The sequence below is a fragment of the Carcharhinus amblyrhynchos genome, chromosome 12, assembly GCF_965287045.1.
Source record: "Carcharhinus amblyrhynchos chromosome 12, sCarAmb.v2.hapA, whole genome shotgun sequence".
Lineage (NCBI taxonomy): Eukaryota > Metazoa > Chordata > Chondrichthyes > Carcharhiniformes > Carcharhinidae > Carcharhinus > Carcharhinus amblyrhynchos.
In genome coordinates this window covers 83,282,602-83,301,571 of record NC_137335.1, presented here as the reverse complement: position 1 = coordinate 83,301,571, position 18,970 = coordinate 83,282,602, and the positions used below count along the sequence as shown (strand labels likewise).

Below are 18,970 nucleotides of genomic sequence, written 5' to 3'. Positions count from 1 at the left end.
ACAGCCTCTCCGAGGGAAGAGAGGCAGATACGACCTAACCACGGGGTAGGTTCCACTGTGGGCCCACAACCCAGTGGAAATGGGATCAGGGCCTGACAATCTCATTTCGAGTGGGGCTTGTGACAGGCCGGATTAACTGGGATGGGGAATCGGTTGGTACGGCGCAGGGGGAGCGAGCGGGTGGGGTGGGGCGGGTGGGGAGTAGTGATGGGCTACGTTCAACTCAAGATGGCAGACGTGAATTGTACGGCCCAGAATGTGTGAGCCGATCTGGAGCAATCGTTTCATTACAAAGTACCAGATAGATAAGGGTGTGAAAGATCGCCGGAGTCTAGATAATATCCACGAGACAGGTGACCTGTGCTCTGGCCATTTGTTGATGACGTCCAAACTCAAATTACCCTCCTTTCATTCACACCCAACACGATTGTCACCTCCCCCCCCCATCCTCCCCCTCCCACCCTTCCTGCGTCGAGAGACACATTCTCCATGATCAGACTGCACGCCTCTCCCCGGGGCTGCCTCCTCCCGGACAGGTTCCTCGTCATTCTCCTTTAGTCTTTTGGCGGTGGGTCAGAACTTGGTGCTGTGGCTGAAGTTGTCGGACATCATGATGTTCTTGTAGAAGTTGTCTGAGTGGGTTGGGTAGTAATTGGTGACCTTGTCCAGGGCGTTGTGCACAGGAATGACAGGCTCCCGGTGGACATCCAGATGGTCAAATTTAGAGGATGCCATGGCTGCAAAGAGTCCGCCTGGGTGAGGGAAAGAAAGATGGCATGGTCAACGCCGCAATCAGACCAGAGTTCACAGTAAATAACAAGGCCACAAAACCACGCATAGGAGCAGGGAAAAGTCCCAAAGAACCATAACCATACATTCTTAACCCTCCCAGCGTTTAAGAAGAACATTTTGTTTATTTAAGTTTTCACCCAATCCAACCCCACTCCCTGTTTCCTTCCCAAATCTTGGCCGTTCCACAACTGGCGATGAAAGGAATTGTCACAATCGCACATTTGTGGATGGAAACAGCCACATCATCTCAGAATAAGAGTTGAAACCAATATTGGCAAAATGAACAAAAACAGAAGGGTCATCTAGACTCGAAACGTTGGCTCTGTTCTCTCTCCACAATTGCTGAGGTTTCCCAGCATTTTTCTGTTTTGGTTTTGGATATCCAGTAGTTGCCGTACTTTGCTGGCATACTGACAAAGTAAAACTCCATATCTGACCAAACAACAGGTCCATGAGAAGTGGCTTGTCTATGGGAGCTTTAAGAATTAAGACACTTTTAACGGAGATTCTCAAAACCAGCAGCTGGTTTCTGCATCAATATTTGGGAACAATAACCTATCCAGTACAAGCAGACGTCCCTTACAAATGATTCAATTGGTCAATCCTAACAGTTCCAAAGCCAATGAAAAACAGACAAATATATTTTGTTGTGAAATGTTGACAATAACAACAGTTGCATTTGTGTGGCACCTTTAATTTTGTAAAATATCCCCAGCTGATTTAAAGGAAGATCGCCCCCTTGACATTCAAAGACTGTCCACCATTCAGAGTCAAGTGTGCGAATGAATACTCCCCGCTTGCCTGGATGGGTGAAGCTCCAACAACACTCGAAGCTCAACACCATCCAGGACAAAGCAACTTGTTTGATTGCTACCCTCCATCACTGACGGACAGTGTCAACCATGTGTACTGGGGCGGCACGGTGGCACAGTGGTTAGCACTGCCGCTTCACAGCTCCAGGGACCTGGGTTCGATTCCCGGCTCGGGTCACTGTCTGTGTGGAGTTTGCACATTCTCCTCGTGTCTGCGTGGGTTTCCTCCGGGTGCTCCGGTTTCCTCCACAGTCCAAAGATGTGCGGGTTAGGTTGACTGGCCATGCTAAAATTGCCCCTTAGTGTCCTGGGATGTGTAGGTTAGAGGGATTAGCGAGTAAATGTGTAGGGATATGGGGATAGGGCCTGTGTGGGATTGTGGGCGGTGCAGACTCAATGGGCCAAAGGGCCTGTTTCTGCACTGTAGGGTTTCTATGTTCTACCAGCTACAAGATGCAAGGCAGGAGCTCACCAAGGTTCCTTAGGTCGCACCTTCCAAACCCATGACCTCTACCATCTAGAAGGACAAGAGCAGCAATCACCTGGGAACACCACAACCTGGAGGTCCCCCTGCAAGCCACTCACCACCTTGCCTTGGGAATACATCGGCCGTTCCTTCACTGTCACTGGGTCAAAATCCTGGAACTCCCTCCCGAACAGCACTGTGGGTGTACCTACAGCACATGGACTACAGCAATTCAAGAAGGCAGCTCACCACCACCTTCTCAAGGGGAGATGGGGAATGGGCAATAAATGCTGGCCCACATTCCATAAATGTATAAAATAAATGTATGGAATGAAATTTGACGCTGAGTCACATAATGCAGTATAAGGGCAGGTGACCAAAAGCTGAGTCAAACAGATAGGTTTGAAGGCATGGCTTAAAGAAGGGAAGTGAAGTAGTGAGCCGGGGAGTTGGTGGTGGGGGGGGGAGCGTGGGAATTTAGGGAGGGGGTTTCAAAGCCTGAGGCCTAGGCAGCTGAAGGCATGGCCACCAATGTTAGAGCAATTACAATGCGGTGGGGGAGCGGCAGTGCACAAGAGGACGGATCTCTAAGGGCCGTAGGGGATTCCAGAAAGGGGGAGGGGAGGGGGAGGGGTGGGGGCATGGAGGGATTTGAGAACAAGGATGGGGATTTTGAAATTGGCATGTTTCCAGTGCGGTGAGTCAGTGTGAGTCAGCGAGCACAAACAAACTGAATAACAGACCACTGAAATGTGTGGTTAGCTGATAACATACAGGCCTACGCAAACTACTGGGAATATGTGAATTGGAAGCAAAGATTGTGATATTAGTGTACCTTTGAGAGCTTTTTTTAAATCATGCTCTCTCAGCTCATAGCCTCAGCTGATGTCATTGTTGCTGGGCTGTCTACGAAGGGTCCTTTTATGGCTACTTGAGTGGTTTAAATGGGGATAGTTTGTGTTTACTCTGGGATTAGTTTTATGGCATTGCAATGTTAGGTGAAAAAGTCATGGATTCTGGACAGGTTTTTTCATCCCCTTTCTAGGGAGTTTAAGGGTTTTTTTTCTGTTTGGCTGCAGTTAGAGTGGAGTTTCAGAAGGGACATCAAGCTGGAAAGAATCTCTCTCTCTCTCTCTTACTCTCTGGTTTTGGAAATTCTGCGGGTTAGCTGAAAGCTTTCCTGGAGGAGAAAATCTGCTGTTGATGGCTTCACCAGAGTCTTCCTGGTGTTCTGGGAAGCTATTCTGACTTCAAACTGTTCTGGAAGTATCTAGAGAAATGCAGACTTCAACCAAAGGACTTAATTCCAGTATCACGTAAGCATTGGTCTTTGCTGTATTGAACTTATTTAAAGCGTTTTGTCTATGGGAAGGGTTTTGTTTGATGGGAAGATTTCAGATATATTTGTGAAGGGATATAGATTTTCATGGTTATTTTGTTTTTGTTTGTTGTGTTACTGCTAGTTTGCTTATTATACATGTAAACTATATTCTTGAATAAACTTAATTTGATAAAAGCTCCCTAGTGGGTCATTTGAACCACACCTGAAATGAAACATCTCATGCTTATCCTAGCTAAATTCAACATGCAAAACTTATGATCCAGGCGGGTTACAAAAACATTTTGGAATTTCTGATCTGAACCATAAGGTTCAGCACAGTGGCACAGTGGCCGACACTGCTACCTCACAGTGCCAAAGACCCAGGTTCGATTCCCAGCTTGGATCAATGTCTGCGTGGAGATTGCACGTTCTCCTCATGTCTGCATGGGTCTTCTCCGGGTGCTCCAGTTTCCCCTCACAGTCCAAAGATGTGCGGGTTAGGTTGATTGGCTGTGCTAAATTGTCTTTTAGCGATGGGGGAAGTAACAAGGGTAAATGCATAGGGTTATGGGGATAGGGCCTGGGTAGTCAGTGCAGACTCAATGGGCTGAATGGCCTCCTTCTGCACTGTAGGGATTCCATGATTCTATGATAACAGGATTCAGTTCAGATAAGGGAGTGATCCTGCTGCATTAATGTGAATGAGTCATTGGGAAGCAATTTAGGTCCAAAGCCAAAAAGCAGGTCCCCAGGGCAGCATCTTGTCCAGTACAGGGTGGCTGCACGGTGGCACAGTGGTTAGCACTGCTGCCTCACAACGCCAGGGATCTGGGTTCGATTCCACCTGAGGTCACCGTCTGTATAGAGTTTGCACATTCTCCCTGTATCTGCGTGGATTCCCTCCCGGTGCTCCAGTTTCCTCCCACAGTCTGAGAGATGTGCGGGTTAGGTGAGTTGGCCGTGCTGGATTGCCCTTTAGTGTCGGGGGATTAGCAGAGTAAATATGTGGTGTTATGGGAATAGAGCCTGGGTGAGATTGTGGGTGGTGCAGGTTTGATGGACCGAATGGCCTCCTTCTGCACTGTAGGGATTCTATGATGATCTCATCAATTTGGTGATAAGTACCATCAGCTGTGGAACCAGTGTCTAAATCTGAAGGGTGGATAGTCATACCAAAGTCTCCCCTATTTGACAGTGAACTGAGATTGAGTTACCAATGGATGCATGTCTATAGTTCAGTGTTGTCCATGAGCTGGCAGCAACCAGAGCAGCTTTGGCTGGGCAGGCAAATGGAAATCGCAGTGTTTTTTTTCTCTATTTATTCCTGGTACATGGGCGTCGCTATCCATCTTTCGAAGGATGAGGGAGGATCTTATTGAAACTTACAGGATACTGTGAGGCCTGGACAGACTGGACATGGAGAGGACGTTTCCACTAGCAGGAAAAATTAGAACCAGAGGGCACAGTTTCAGGCTAAAGGGATGATCCGTTAAAACGGAGATGAGGGGAGTTTCTTCAGCCAGAGAGTGGTGAATCTGTGGAACTTTTTGCCACAGAAGGCTGTGGAGGCCAGGACATTGAGTGTCTTTAAGACAGAGATAGGTAGGTTCTTGATCAATGAGGGGATCAGGAGTTGTGGGGAAAAGGCAGGAGAATGGGGATGAGAAAAAGATAAGCCATGATTGAATGGCAGAGGAGACTCGATGGGCCGAGTGGCCTAATTCTGCTCCTATGTCTTATGGTCTTATGGCCAGCATTTATTGCCCACTCTTAACTGGGTGGCACAATGGTTAGCACTGCTGCCTCACAGCGCCAGGGACACAGGTTCGATTCCCGGCTTGGGTCACTGTCTGTGAGGAGTCTGCACATTCTCCCTGTGTCTGTGTGGTTCCAGTTTCCTCCCACAGTCGAAAAGATGTGTTGGTTAGATGCATCAGCCCTGCTCAATTCTCCCTCAGTGTACCCGAACAGGCTCTGGAGAGTGGCGACTTAGGGATTTTCACAGTAACTTCATTGCGGTGTTAATGTAAGTCTACTTGTGTCAATAATAAATAAACTTTAAAACTTTTGCCCTTGAACTGAGTGGTTTGCTGGACCTTTTCAGAGGGCAGTTGAGAGTCAACCACATTGATCTGGAGTCACATGTAGGCCAGAACAGGTCAGGATGGCAGATTTCCTTCCCCAAAGGGGCATTAGTGAACCAGATGGGTTTTTATGACCAGGGTTTCGTGGTCACCAAAAGACTTTTTAATTTCAGGGGTTTTTTTGGCTGAGGGAGACGGAGTTCTGCTAAATCTAATATTTCAGCTGTCTTATCAATGCTTGATGGTTTGGTTTAACAAAGAACGAAGGAAATTACAGCACAGGAACAGGCCCTTCAGCCCTCCAAGCCTGCACCCACCATGCTGCCCCTCTGAACTAAAACCCCCTACCCTTCTGGGGACCGTACCCCTCTATTCCCATCCTATTCATGTATTTGTCCTGACGCTCCTTTAAAAGTCACTATCGTATCTGCTTCCAATATTCCCCCGTCAGCGTATTCCAGGCATCCTCTGTTTTATACTGTTTCTCCAGTATAAAACTTCCAGTCAATTAAAAAAAATAGATTTTGTACATTTCAAAAAAGCCCGGCCTGAATTTTACCCCCTGCACACCATGGGAATCGGAGCTGGAGAGCGACAGGCCACGGAAAGGTCCATTGATCTTGGGCGGATTTTGAGACGAATCCCAAATCATTTTCTTAAGTGTTAGATCCACAAGCAGCGACTCTGGCACTAAGTAGAATGGTGAACTTCACACTGTGCCCACCAGCATCAAAGAGCCCAGAACAGACAAGCCAGTGAGATAAAGGTGCGGGACAGTCCCCGGGACAATGGTACCGAGAGAGAAAAGTAACTCCCGTTAGGGCACAGAAAGAGCGGAAGGCAATCATGTGGAGATCAGAGGAAGCAGCTTTCACATGCAGAGTACCCCGCAGAGATTGGGACCACAGTCAGTCTCGCTCAATGAGCACCCCACCCAATTCAAACAGTTAGACATGCTGCAACGCAAAGGCACAGAAAGAGGTCAACTATGAGACATGGCTGGTCCATCGCCTCATCGTCTCGCCAGGCTGCAGAGTAGAAGGTGCATGGGCGCAGATGTGTTGTGTCAAGCTAAAAGCAACAGGCCTCAGCCAGTGGTGTGATGGGTACCGAAGAGATGCACCTCCCTTCTATATACCGACCACAGCATGTGTATGGTAGGCAGTCACCTGCCAACTAGATGCACAGGGTTGGTAGTCACTCTAACATGTGGCTACCACCCATCTCTGCCCAGCATGCATTACCTTGTCAAAGGAGCCCATCTCTGCGTATGGACAAATTCTCAGAAGACATCATCCTGTTCCAAAAACATATCAGTATTTGTTAACCAGTGCTCCATGATAATATATACACATCATCTGTGCCTTTCACATCTTTTGAAAGACTTAGATCTGCAAATAGACATTCATGCACCATGGTGGCACAGTGGTTAGCACTGTTGCCTCACAGTGCCAGGGACGCGGGTTCGGTTCTGGCCTCGGGTCACTGTCTATGTGGAGTTTGCATGTTCTCCCCGTGTCTGTGTGGGTTTGCTCCAGTTTCCTCCCACAGTCCAAAGATGTGCAGGTTAGATGAATTGGCCATGCTAAATTGCCACTTAGTGTCAAGAGACTAGCTAGGGCAAATAGGTGGGGTTAAGGGGATAGGGGCTGGGTGGGATTGTGGTCAGTGCAGACTCGATGGACCGAATGGCCTCCTTCTGCGCTGTAGGGATTCTATGATTATTTTGAGGCCTGTTGTGTAACAATGTTCAACTTTTAAGATTTTACTGCAGTTTTCTGCAATGCTTCAGTATTACCCAGGCAAGTAAAATCATTTTGCATGTTTTCCCAAACAAGTTGGAACAGTTAGTTGGCCATCTGTCTGACAGTGCTGGAAACCTGTCCTCTGCAAGTGGAGAGAGAATGTTTCCCAGCAAGGAGGGGATTCGCTGCAAAACTAAGTCTTCCCTACTTTCCTATTTGGTTCAGAGGACCAGGTGTAAAAGTCATGATTATTTATTTCACTGTCTGAAAATTTAAATCAGGGGTTAATCAGTGCTTGGAACTTCCTGATTGCCTGTCTGTGGGAATGCTTCAATGTGATTTGCTCTGTTTATTGATGTCACTGCTGTCGAAACCTGGAGATCTCCTTGACATGACAGCAGATTTAACCTGTGAAATTCCCCTGGTCGACACACCACAGCACCCGTTCGGGAGAATTTACCATGGCCAGTGCACCTAACCGGCACGTCTTTCAGACTGTGGGAGAAAACCGGAGCACCCGGAGGAAACCCAAGAAGACACGGGGATCACGGGCAGTGATCCAAGCTGGGAATGGAACCCAGATCCCTGGCGCTGTGAGGCAGCAGTGCGAACCACTGTGCCACCGTGCCGCCCGGTGGAATGCGAAAAGGAGATGTGTCGGAAAATTGCAAGTTGTAAAATAAATAAAAGACAGAGAGGTAGCGAGTAGGCACAGATTGAAGGGTGGTGCAGGTAGACGCCAGCCTCTCACCCTTACCCTTGCTGTTGCTTTTAAAGAAGGTGGAACCAGATTTGAATTTACTGGTCCAGCTGGTGGAGTTGGAGCCGATGGAACTGGACGAGAGGGATTTTCCCAGGTTTTCCGAGCTCACTTTCTTGGTGTTGTTCGTGATGGTTCGGCTCCAGTCTGGAATTGAAACACCAGAAACAGCCGTTAGAGCTGACCCTCAAAAATATAACTTAAAATAACTACTCAAGCCAAAAGATTTTGATCAAGGGTAGGTGACAGCCGAGTGGTATTATCACTAGACTATTAATCCAGAAACTCAGCTGATGTTCTGGGGACCTGGGTTCGAATCCCACCACGGCAGATGGTGGAATTTGAATTCAATAAAAAAAACCTGGAGTTAAGAATCTATTGATGGCCATGAAACCATTGTCGATTGTCGGAAAAACCCATCGGGTTGATTAATGTCTTTTAGGGAAGGAAATCTGCCGTCCTTAGCCAGTCTGGTGTACATGTGACTCCAGAACCACGGCAATGTGCTTGTCTCCCAACTGCCCACCGAGGGCAACTAGGGATGGGCAATAAATGCTGACCAGCCAGCAATATTCATCCCATAAATGAATTTAAAATAAAATAGAATTTGTTTTCATCTCTCAGGAGAGATATTATGCCCAAGAATGTTCTTCCTCAGTGAAGTTAGCACATGTTTTCTCTCCATTCTGCACCTGAAGGTCTTTGAGGCAACTCTGTGGACACCTTGAATGAGAGTGTCCTTAACTCTGATTGGATATATTCCTGGAGGGTCTATCACATGACCTTCAACTGTCCTATCCCATGTTGACGCAATGCCCAACATGTCTGATCCTCACAAAGTACAGTCTACCCACACCAACTGAAATGAAAATAGACTTTTAATGAATTAAATTATGCTTCATAGTCAACCAAACAACCTTCTAATCCATCCCATTTGTGTTCTAAAGCAATGAAATAAGCCCTCTCAGGTTTTTTAATGCCCCCTGTGATTTTTCTCCCAGGTTTGCTTGTAAGGTTAAAGATTAGTCTTTCATCCCTGGAGATCCAAAATAAGGCTAGAGAATTGGCAACTACATCTAGTGGTCATTCTGAAGGGAATATCAACACCACGTGGATGCAGATGGCACAGGATTGTGTTAGGATCATTTCCACCCCCCAATCATCGCCTCGCTGCCCCTCAAGGAGAGACTGATACTGAGGTCCATCGCAAGAACGCTAGCTGTTAACAAGGCCCAAGCTGATCACACAACCCCAAGACACAGAGATTTCATTTATCGACAGAGTTTGTTCACTTGTTCAGTCTCCTCCCAAATAATCTGTCCTGGTCCCCCCAATGCCGACGCTATAGTTAAGAAAGCCCACCAACACCTCTACTTTCTCAGAAGACCAAGGAAATTTGGCATGTCAGCTATGACTCTCACCAACTTTTACAGATGGACCACAGAAAGCATTCTTTTTGGTTGTATCACAGCTTGGTGTGGCTCCTGCTCTGCCCAAGATGAAAAGGAACTACAAAAGGTTGTGAATATAGCCCAATCCATCGCGCAAACCAGTCTCCCACCTATTGACTCTGTCTATAATTCCTACAGCCTCAACAAAGCAACCAGCATAATTAAGGACGCCACGCCCCCTGGACATTCTCTCTTCCACCTTCTTCAGTCGGGAAAAAAGATACAAAAGTCTGAGGTCATGTACCAGTCAACTCAAGAACAGCTTCTTCCCTGCTGCTGTCTGACTTTTGAATGGGTTTACCTTGCATTATGTTGATCTTTCTCTACACCCTAGCTATGACTGTAACATTACATTCTGCACTGTCTTGTTTCCTTCTCTATGAACACTACGCTTTGTATAGTGCAGACGCAACAATACTTTTCACTGTATGTTAATACACGTGACAATAATAAATCAAATCAAATCAAAATCAATTAACCCAGTATCCCAGCTATCCCCCATTTATACACTCTTGACTAGAACAAAAACGTCAATAAAGCAAACAAAATGAAGAGGGGGGAGGGATGTGACAGTCCCTGGTGGGCACTCTATCTAAAATAGAACGTTAAATTCCCTATTTATACAATGCTCAAAGACAATTAACACCCATAACCTGTGACTTGTAACTTTAACAATATCATTGATATTAATACACCTTAATAATGTAATTGACACTGACCACATTCCAATATCTCACCCAAAAACACCTGTTCTTCAAGCACGGCCTGAGACAGAAAGGGCTGACCCTAAAGGTCAGGGTTATCAAACCTCAACCCATTCTCACCTGATGTCTAGGCCTTTCTAGCAGGGATATCCAGATAGAAATCAGGAGGAAAGATTAGAGCTGGCTTCTTAACCCCTACCCACCCCTCTCCCCGGTCACATCTTGTCTTCCTAGCCCAGGGACACAAAGCCTGATTTTGACACTGGGACCAGAACAGCAAACATGTCTGAGACTGGGTCTTAAAGGTGAACCAGAATGACATTCCACAATGGGGTGTCAGTCCACCCAGAGAACATTGGGAGACATTCATGTACCACCTCTTCCAGTCAAACAACAAAGAAAATTACAGCACAGGAACAGGCCCTTCGACCCTCCATGCCTGCACCTACCAAACTGGAGTACAAGGTCAAATTGCATGGAGTCTTCCTGAAGATATCAGTGTATGCCGCAAAACTTCCAACACTTTTATAGAACCATATTTGAAAGGTACTTAGATATTCACTAGAGGTGCCACAACCTACAGGACTAAACATCAAGAGTTGGAAGATGGGATTAAACTGGTATCTCTTGCTTGACAAGCAAAGATACGATGGGCTAAATGGCCTCCTCCTATACCGTTGGTTTCTATATCTCTATCATTTGCGAGGCTCAAATGGAGACGGCTCTCGTTCCTACCGGAATTTTCTGGTAGTCGGAATCTGCCACAGCAAAGATATCGTCTCCATTGCTTCTGAACATTTTCCTTTAGAGCGCAGTGGAACACGAACACAAAGAAACCTGTATTGAATAAAGAGTTCTTGGTTATAATGGCGAATAAAGAGCCTGGGCGCAAACGAACTGGATCCTTGAGCTATCGGGGTCCGTATGGGATGTCCAATGCCAATTTACACAAGTTAGGTTCAATGGAAGAAGGTCCCAATGCTGTGTTTAAAATTTATTTATTAGTGTCACAAGTAAGGCTTACATTAACATTGCAATGAAGTTACTGTGAAAATCCCCTAGTCGCCACATTCTAACATCTGTTTGCGTGCACTGAGGGACAATTTAAAGTTTAAAGCTTATTCATTCATCACAAGTAGGCTTACATTAACACTGCAATGAAGTTATTGTGAAAATCTCCTAGTCGCCACATTCCAGAGCCTGTTATAAAACTCCAGCACAATCTCTTTGCTTTTGTATTTTATCCTTCTAGTTGTAAACCATACGTTTTTTATTAATTACTTTGTCTACTTGTCCTGCCAGTATTCAGAACTGTGTACATGGCCAGCCAGGTTTGTCTACTCATTGACTCTATTCAAGATCATGCCCTGTATTACTTTTGGATGAAGATGGATAAGCAAGTTGATGATATGTGAATCAATGACAGATGGATAGATGAAAACAGAATGAGTATAGTCACTTGGGATAACTGAACCTAAAACTTGCTGAAAAGGGACATGTTGTTGAAGCTTTTCACCTTGCACTCACCAGGACAAACACAAGAATACCAAATTTCAAACTATTACAACCATTAATACTTTAGAAGGAAAGGGGTGGTGATTCTTGGCAAGTCAACTCCAATTGGCCGAGGTGTTGCCACGGAGAAAGCAATAGGAACCAGAATGGGAATACCTTGCAAAGAATTGAAGATCGCAAACAGGTACATGAAAGCCAGATTCACTGGACCCCAGGCAAAGAAGGCAAAGCCCCAGGTCATCCCCAGGAGGAACGTTAGGCTGATGACGCTTCGCAGATTCCTCAGCATCTCCTCCCTCAGGTTACGGTTGCTCTTCTTCCCATTCCTTCCGCAGATCTGCATCAACACCACGATAAACATGGCCACATTCACCAGGAAGACAATCACAAAATAGCTCACGCAGGAGACGTAGAACACGATGGAATCTTTGATCCAGCAGCTGCAGGAGGGATGGGGAGGAAAAGAAAGTAATTCAGATTTAGAACAGGTCCCACCATTGTGATCACTTCAGCCTGGCTAATGAGGTTGGCTTTCTGGAGTATGAACTACCTGATGAGTCTTAGTTGATGGTTAAATCACGGAGCCTCATGCTCCCGGTTTAAAGCAGGTGTGTCAGACTCTCAGCCTGCATTCAGCAGGGAGCAACTGGAGAGCTGGCTGTGTACAGATGTATGGTGTAAATAAAGTAACTTGGTGAGGGGACTTTCACCTCCGTGGAGTTATTACAACCACCCAATTGGTTGGAAGAGATCCATTGACCATCGACCCAGCCAGTTACTTATCGTGGGAAGAACATTAACCCATGGCACTGGCAAACTTTGCTGTTCACCTGAAGCACTGGAGTTTTACCAGCATGCTCGCCCGAGGCTCGTAAGATCCCACCTGAGGCCAAAGGGGAATGCCGTTCTGCGAGCCTCACCCACCCCGATTCCAGGGCAGGCATACCAGTAAAATTCCAGTTAAACTGTGTGATATTAATAATTAAAATAATAGCTGAAGTTCCTCTATGTTTTTACTTTATTTATTCATTTACTTATTAGTCACAAGTAGGCTTACATTAATATTGATGTGGAGGTGCCAGCATTGGACTGGGGTGGGCACAGTAAGAAGTCTCACAAAGCCGGGTTAAAGTCCAACAGGTTTATTTGGTGTCACGAGCTTTCGGAGCACTGCTCCTTCATCAGGTGAGCCACTGACCTGATGAAGGAGCAGTGCTCCGAAAGCTCGTGATACCAAATAAACCTGTTGGTGCATTAACACTGTGAAAGATATTATCCTGGGAACAAGGCAAGACCCCTGTATTTAAACAGAACAAGAGTATCACAGTGAAATATCAATGGATATTTTGAATTGACACATGCTAATGGCCCTGAAATAGGAATGGGAGTAGCACACACTAGTGTGAATGGTTTTGCATGTGGTGTAACCCTGGCTCTCTCTGTACAGAGTAGAGTTCAGTGGTTGCAGTTGTTGAGAATGTGTCAATCCCTGCAGCTGTTCCCAATGATAGAAATCTGAGCTCTCAAAAATGACTTCCCCCTCCCAATGCCTGTCCCTTCTCCAATCAACACTAACGCCTTTTCCCAAATCTATCAGTCAGGAGATGCCATTTAAAAGATGCAGTAAGCTTCAAAGGTATTGGTGGGGGAAAGGCAATTAGAGCTTTGAGTTACATAAAACTGCAGTAAACATGATTAGAAATCTAAAACACCGGGAGAGCACCCGAGGCATGGGCAAATCGGCCAGTAACCCTTCAACATTGCTGCACAATGACATCACCACAATATAATTAACCAGCTATTCCCCTTGCATTGGTTGCTGGGATCTTTCTACGCACAATCTTTCTATGCAAAGTGATGCATTTTGGTAGATTGAACCAGGGCAGGGCTTAATCAATTAATGGCAGGGCACTGGGGAGAGTTACAGAACAAAGAAATCTAGGGGTACATGTTCACAGCTCCTTGAAAGTGGAGTCACGGGTGGACAGGATGGTGAAGAAGGCATTCGGCATGCTTGGTTTCATCGATCAGAACATTCGATTAGGAGTTGATACATCTTGTTGAAGTTGTACAAGACATTGGTAAGGCCACACTTGGAATACTGTGTGCAATAAGATAGGAAGGATATTATTAAACTAGAAAGAGTGCAGAAAAGATTTACTAGGATGCTACTGGGACTTGATGGATTGAGTTATAAGGACAGGCTGGGACTTTTTTCTCTGGAGCGTAGGAGGCTGACGGATGATCTAGTAGAGATCTATAAAATAAGGAGGGGCGCAGATCAGCTAGATAGTCAATATCATTTCCCAAAGTTAGAACAGTCTAAAACTAGAGGTCATAGGTTTAAGGTAAGAGGGGAGAGATACAAAAGTGTCCAGAGGGGCAATTTTTTCACAGAGAGAGTGGTGAGTGTCTGGAACAAGCTGCCAGAGGTAGTAGTAAAGGCGGGTACAATTTTGTCTTTTAAAAAGCATTTAGATAATTACATGGGGATGATTGGTTTAGAGGGATATGGGCCAAATGAGGGCAATTGGGATTAGCTTAGGGGTTTAAAAAAAGGGTGGCATAGACAAGTTGGGCCAAAGGGCCTGTATCCATGCTGTAAACCTCTGTGACTCTATGACTATGACAAACTGGTAACCGTATTTACTCCAGCTCAGTAATCTATTGACTGTGGGGGTCTTTGAGTAATCCTGACAATGAAAACATTCGGCTGAAATAAGTTTTCAAAGTTTCAATTATTTATCAGTGATTTGATTTATCATTGTCACATGTATTAACATACAGCGAAAAGTGTTGTTTCTTGCGCGCTATACAGGCAGAGCGCACTGTTCATAAAGAAGGAAATGAGTGTAGTGTTACAGTCATAGCAAGGGTGTAGAGAAAGATCAACTTAATATGAGGTAGTTCCATTCAAAAGTCTGTCAGCAACAGGGAAGAAGCTGTTCTTGGGTTGGTTATATCTTTTTCCCGATGGAAGTAGATGGAAGAGAGAATGTCCGGGGTGTGTGGGATCTTTAATTATGCTGGCTGTTTTTCCGAGGCAGTGGGAAGCATACTCACCGTTAATGGATGGGAGGCTGGTTTGCGTGATGGATTGGGCTACCTTCATGACCTTTCCTAGTTCTTGACGTGTAGTGTCACAAGTAGGCTTACATTAACACTGCAATGAAGTTGCTATGAAAATCCCCGAGTTGCCACACTCCAGTGCCTGAACAGGGATGCTGAGTGGGAATTTAGCATGGCCAATGCACCTAACCAGAACATAATTCAGACTGTGGGAGGAAACCGGAGCAGACATGGGGAGAATGTGCAAACTCTGCACAGACAAGTGACCCAAGCCGGGAACCCATTTCCATGGCGCTGTGAGACAGCAGTGCTAACCACTGTACCATCGTGCTGCCTCATAGCTTATCATTCCAAGCCGGTCCTTGTTTTAAAAATGACGTCACGTGGTGAAAGATGTACATGCTTACTGAATTTCAGGATAATAGATATCATCTAAGATACTGAATAAAAGACCCAGAAGTGACATGAGGAAATAATTTCTGTACACAGCGATCTGTCATGATCTGGGTGGTGCCTGAAGGGCGATAGAATCAGAGTCAATAGAAATTTTCAAAATTCTACAAGATGAATACTTGGAGGGCAAAAAATTCTCAGGCTCTGGAGAAGGAGGGATGGTGAGTGGAGTTAAATGGATAGATCCAAATGGATGGATCAAAGAGCCAGGACAAGTTAAATGGCTCGAATGGTCTCTTTGGCTCTGTACTTCACTCTGTCATTCTGATTCTATGAAAAGCACAGCTCAGCGGAAACTCCAATAACTCTGTCTATACTTCCTGCTGCCTCAGAAAAGCAGCCGGCATAATTAAGGACCCCACACGCCCCGGACATTCTCTCTTCCACCTTCTTCCATCGGACAAAAGATACAAAAGTCTGAGGTCACGTACCAACCGACTCAAGAACAGCTTCTTCCCTGCTGCTGTCAGACTTTTAAATGGACCTACCTCGCATTAAGTTGATCTTTCTCTACACCGTGGCTATGACTGCAACACTACAGTCTGAACTCTCTCTTTTCCTTCTCTATGAATGGTATGCTTTGTCTGTCTGGCGCGCAAGAAACAATACTTTTCGTTGTATGTTAAGGCATGTGACAAAAATAAATCAAATCAAATCCATGCTATTATCCTTCACACACAAACATTGAAGCTGACAACACATAAGAAAAAGCTTTTCAACTCTTCATGCCTGTGACATCTCCATGAATGCACTGGTCCCTTTCCCTTCCTGATCTTTCCCGGCTCCAAGTGCACTGATATATAACATCCGAACATCAGAAACCTCCCACCTCTCCCCGCGGCTGGGATTCCCCAACCTCTCCCAGCGACTGGGATTCCCCGACCTCTCCCAGCGGCTGGGATTCCCCGACCTCTCCCAGCGGCTGGGATTCCCCGACCTCTCCCAGAGGCTGGGATTCCCCAACCTCTCCCAGAGGCTGGGATTCCCCAACCTCTCCCGCAGCTGGGATTCCCCAACCTCTCCCGCAGCTGGGATTCCCCGACCTCTCCCCGCGGCTGGGATTCCCCGACCTCTCCCGCGGCTGGGATTCCCCGACCTCTCCCGCAGCTGGGATTCCCCGACCTCTCCCAGAGGCTGGGATTCCCCGACCTCTCCCGCAGCTGGGATTCCCCGACCTCTCCCAGAGGCTGGGATTCCCCGACCTCTCCCGCAGCTGGGATTCCCCGACCTCTCCCAGAGGCTGGGATTCCCCGACCTCTCCCGCAGCTGGGATTCCCCGACCTCTCCCAGAGGCTGGGATTCCCCGACCTCTCCCAGCGGCTGGGATTCCCCGACCTCACCCCGCGGCTGGGATTCCCCAACCTCACCCCGCGGCTGGGATTCCCCAACCTCACCCCGCGGCTGGGATTCCCCGACCTCTCCCGCGGCTGGGATTCCCCGACCTCTCCCGCGGCTGGGATTCCCCGACCTCTCCCAGAGGCTGGGATTCCCCGACCTCTCCCGCAGCTGGGATTCCCTGACCTCTCCCGCGGCTGGGATTCCCCAACCTCTCCCGCAGCTGGGATTCCCCGACCTCTCCCAGAGGCTGGGATTCCCCGACCTCTCCCCGCGGCTGGGATTCCCCAACCTCACCCCGTGGCTGGGATTCCCCGACCTCTCCCAGCGGCTGGGATTCCCCGACCTCACCCCGCGGCTAGGATTCCCCGACCTCTCCCGCGGCTGGGATTCCCCGACCTCTCCCCGCGGCTGGGATTCCCCAACCTCACCCCGCGGCTGGGATTCCCCAACCTCACCCCGCGGCTGGGATTCCCCGACCTCTCCCCGCGGCTGGGATTCCCCGACCTCTCCCGCGGCTGGGATTCCCCGACCTCTCCCGCAGCTGGGATTCCCCGACCTCTCCCAGAGGCTGGGATTCCCCGACCTCTCCCCGCGGCTGGGATTCCCCAACCTCACCCCGCGGCTGGGATTCCCCGACCTCTCCCAGCGGCTGGGATTCCCCGACCTCACCCCGCGGCTGGGATTCCCCGACCTCACCCCGCGGCTGGGATTCCCCGACCTCACCCCGCGGCTGGGATTCCCCGACCTCTCCCAGCGGCTGGGATTCCCCGACCTCTCCCAGCGGCTGGGATTCCCCAACCTCTCCCCGCGGCTGGGATTCCCCAATCTCTCCCAGCGGCTGGGATTCCCCGACCTCTCCCAGCGGCTGGGATTCCCCGACCTCTCCCCGCGGCTGGGATTCCCCAATCTCTCCCGCGGCTGGGATTCCCCGACCTCTCCCAGCGGCTGGGATTCCCCGACCTCTCCCAGCGGCTGGGATTCCCCGACCTCTCCCAGCGGCTGGGATTCCCCAACCTCTCCCCGCGGCTGGGATTCCCCAATCTCTCCCAGAGGCTGGGATTCCCCGACCTCTCCCAGCGGCTGGGATTCCCCGACCTCTCCCCGCGGCTGGGATTCCCCGACCTCTCCCCGCAGCTGGGATTCCCCGACCTCTCCCAGAGGCTGGGATTCCCCGGCCTCACCCCGCGGCTGGGATTCCCCGACCTCTCCCGCGGCTGGGATTCCCCGACCTCTCCCCACGGCTGGGATTCCCCGACCTCTCCCAGCGGCTGGGATTCCCCGACCTCACCCGCGGCTGGGGATTCTCCAGTCCCGCTGCAGTGAGTGGAGTTTTGCCTGAATGCCAAATTCTTCCTTCTTATTGGCAATGGGGCGGGAAGGTCTATTATACTGATATATTTATTGTTGTATTATTGTTTTGTAACTTACAATTCAGAGGCTCCATTATCTGCTTCATTCCCGTACAGTTTCACACCGTAGAATTCATCGTCAACTGCCAGAACGATCGCCACCACGATAGCTGGTATGCCTGTGAAGAGTCCAAACGTAGAAAGACAGAGACTCATCGAAGAACAGTGTCTTCCCACCCACCCAATGCTTTTAGTCTTCCCGATATTTAATTGGAGGAAACGTCTGCTGATCCAGTACTGGATGTGGGACAAGGCAGTCTGATCCTTCAGCAACAGCAGCGGAGTCCAGCGAGGAGACGGTGAGCTTGAGTTTTCAGTGCGTAAGTGAAGACAATTCAGGTCGTGCTGCTGAGGGAGTGGCGTGTGGATAAGAAGTGGGTTGGGTGGGGGGGTGGGGGGTGCCAGAGGTAACACAGGTATAGGCGGCAACAGTGGTTAGCACTGCTGCCCCACAGCACCAGGGAACCCGCTTCAATTCTCAGCTTGGGTCACTGTCTGTGTGGAGTTTGCACATTCTCCCCATGTCTGCGTGGGTTTCCTCCGGGTGCTCCGGTTTCCTCCCACAGTCCGAAAGATGTGCTGGTTAGGCCATGCTAAATTCTCCCTCAGTGTACCCAAACAAGCGCCAGAGTGTGGCGACCAGGGGATTTTCATAGTAACTTCACTGCAGTGTTGATGTCAGCCTACTTGTGACACTAATAAATAAACTTAAATCAACAGGGAGGGAGCAGTAAGAGAAAGGATTGTAAGTGATTCTCTGAATACAATTTGAGATAAGAATGGAACCTGCTGAGAGCAGTCACATCCAGCTGGACGACAGTGGAAAGGGGTTGGAGGACAATGTTATCATCAAACCTGTCAAAGCCCGTGGGCTGGTTCAGCATGAGGACGAGGGATAGTGCAGCTTTGTCACCCTCACACAGGGTGTCACAGAGCGTCATCTGTGGCTTCAATCAAAGCTGCTTCCATCATGTGGGAAGAAACCTGATTGGAGGGTTTCAAGTGTAGAGTTGTGGCAAAGATGAGGTCAGATTCAGGGTACACCACCACA

At 48.2% G+C, this 18,970-nt stretch overlaps 1 protein-coding gene across 2 annotated transcripts in view; it reads right to left on the bottom strand.

The window, feature by feature from the left end:
• Positions 1 to 468: 468 nt before the first annotated feature.
• The window catches only part of adgrg6 (adhesion G protein-coupled receptor G6), a 123,021-nt gene continuing 104,519 nt past the window's right edge, over positions 469 to 18,970 (bottom strand). For both annotated transcript variants that reach the window (XM_080200849.1, XM_080200850.1), the window contains 5 exons: positions 17,939 to 18,038; positions 11,807 to 12,090; positions 10,871 to 10,972; positions 7,978 to 8,127; positions 469 to 752 (listed from right to left, as the gene is read on the bottom strand). In XM_080200849.1, the coding sequence (XP_080056975.1) occupies positions 574 to 752; positions 7,978 to 8,127; positions 10,871 to 10,972; positions 11,807 to 12,090; positions 17,939 to 18,038 (815 nt within the window). In that variant the 3' untranslated portion in view covers positions 469 to 573. The remainder of the gene's footprint in view (positions 753 to 7,977; positions 8,128 to 10,870; positions 10,973 to 11,806; positions 12,091 to 17,938; positions 18,039 to 18,970) is intronic.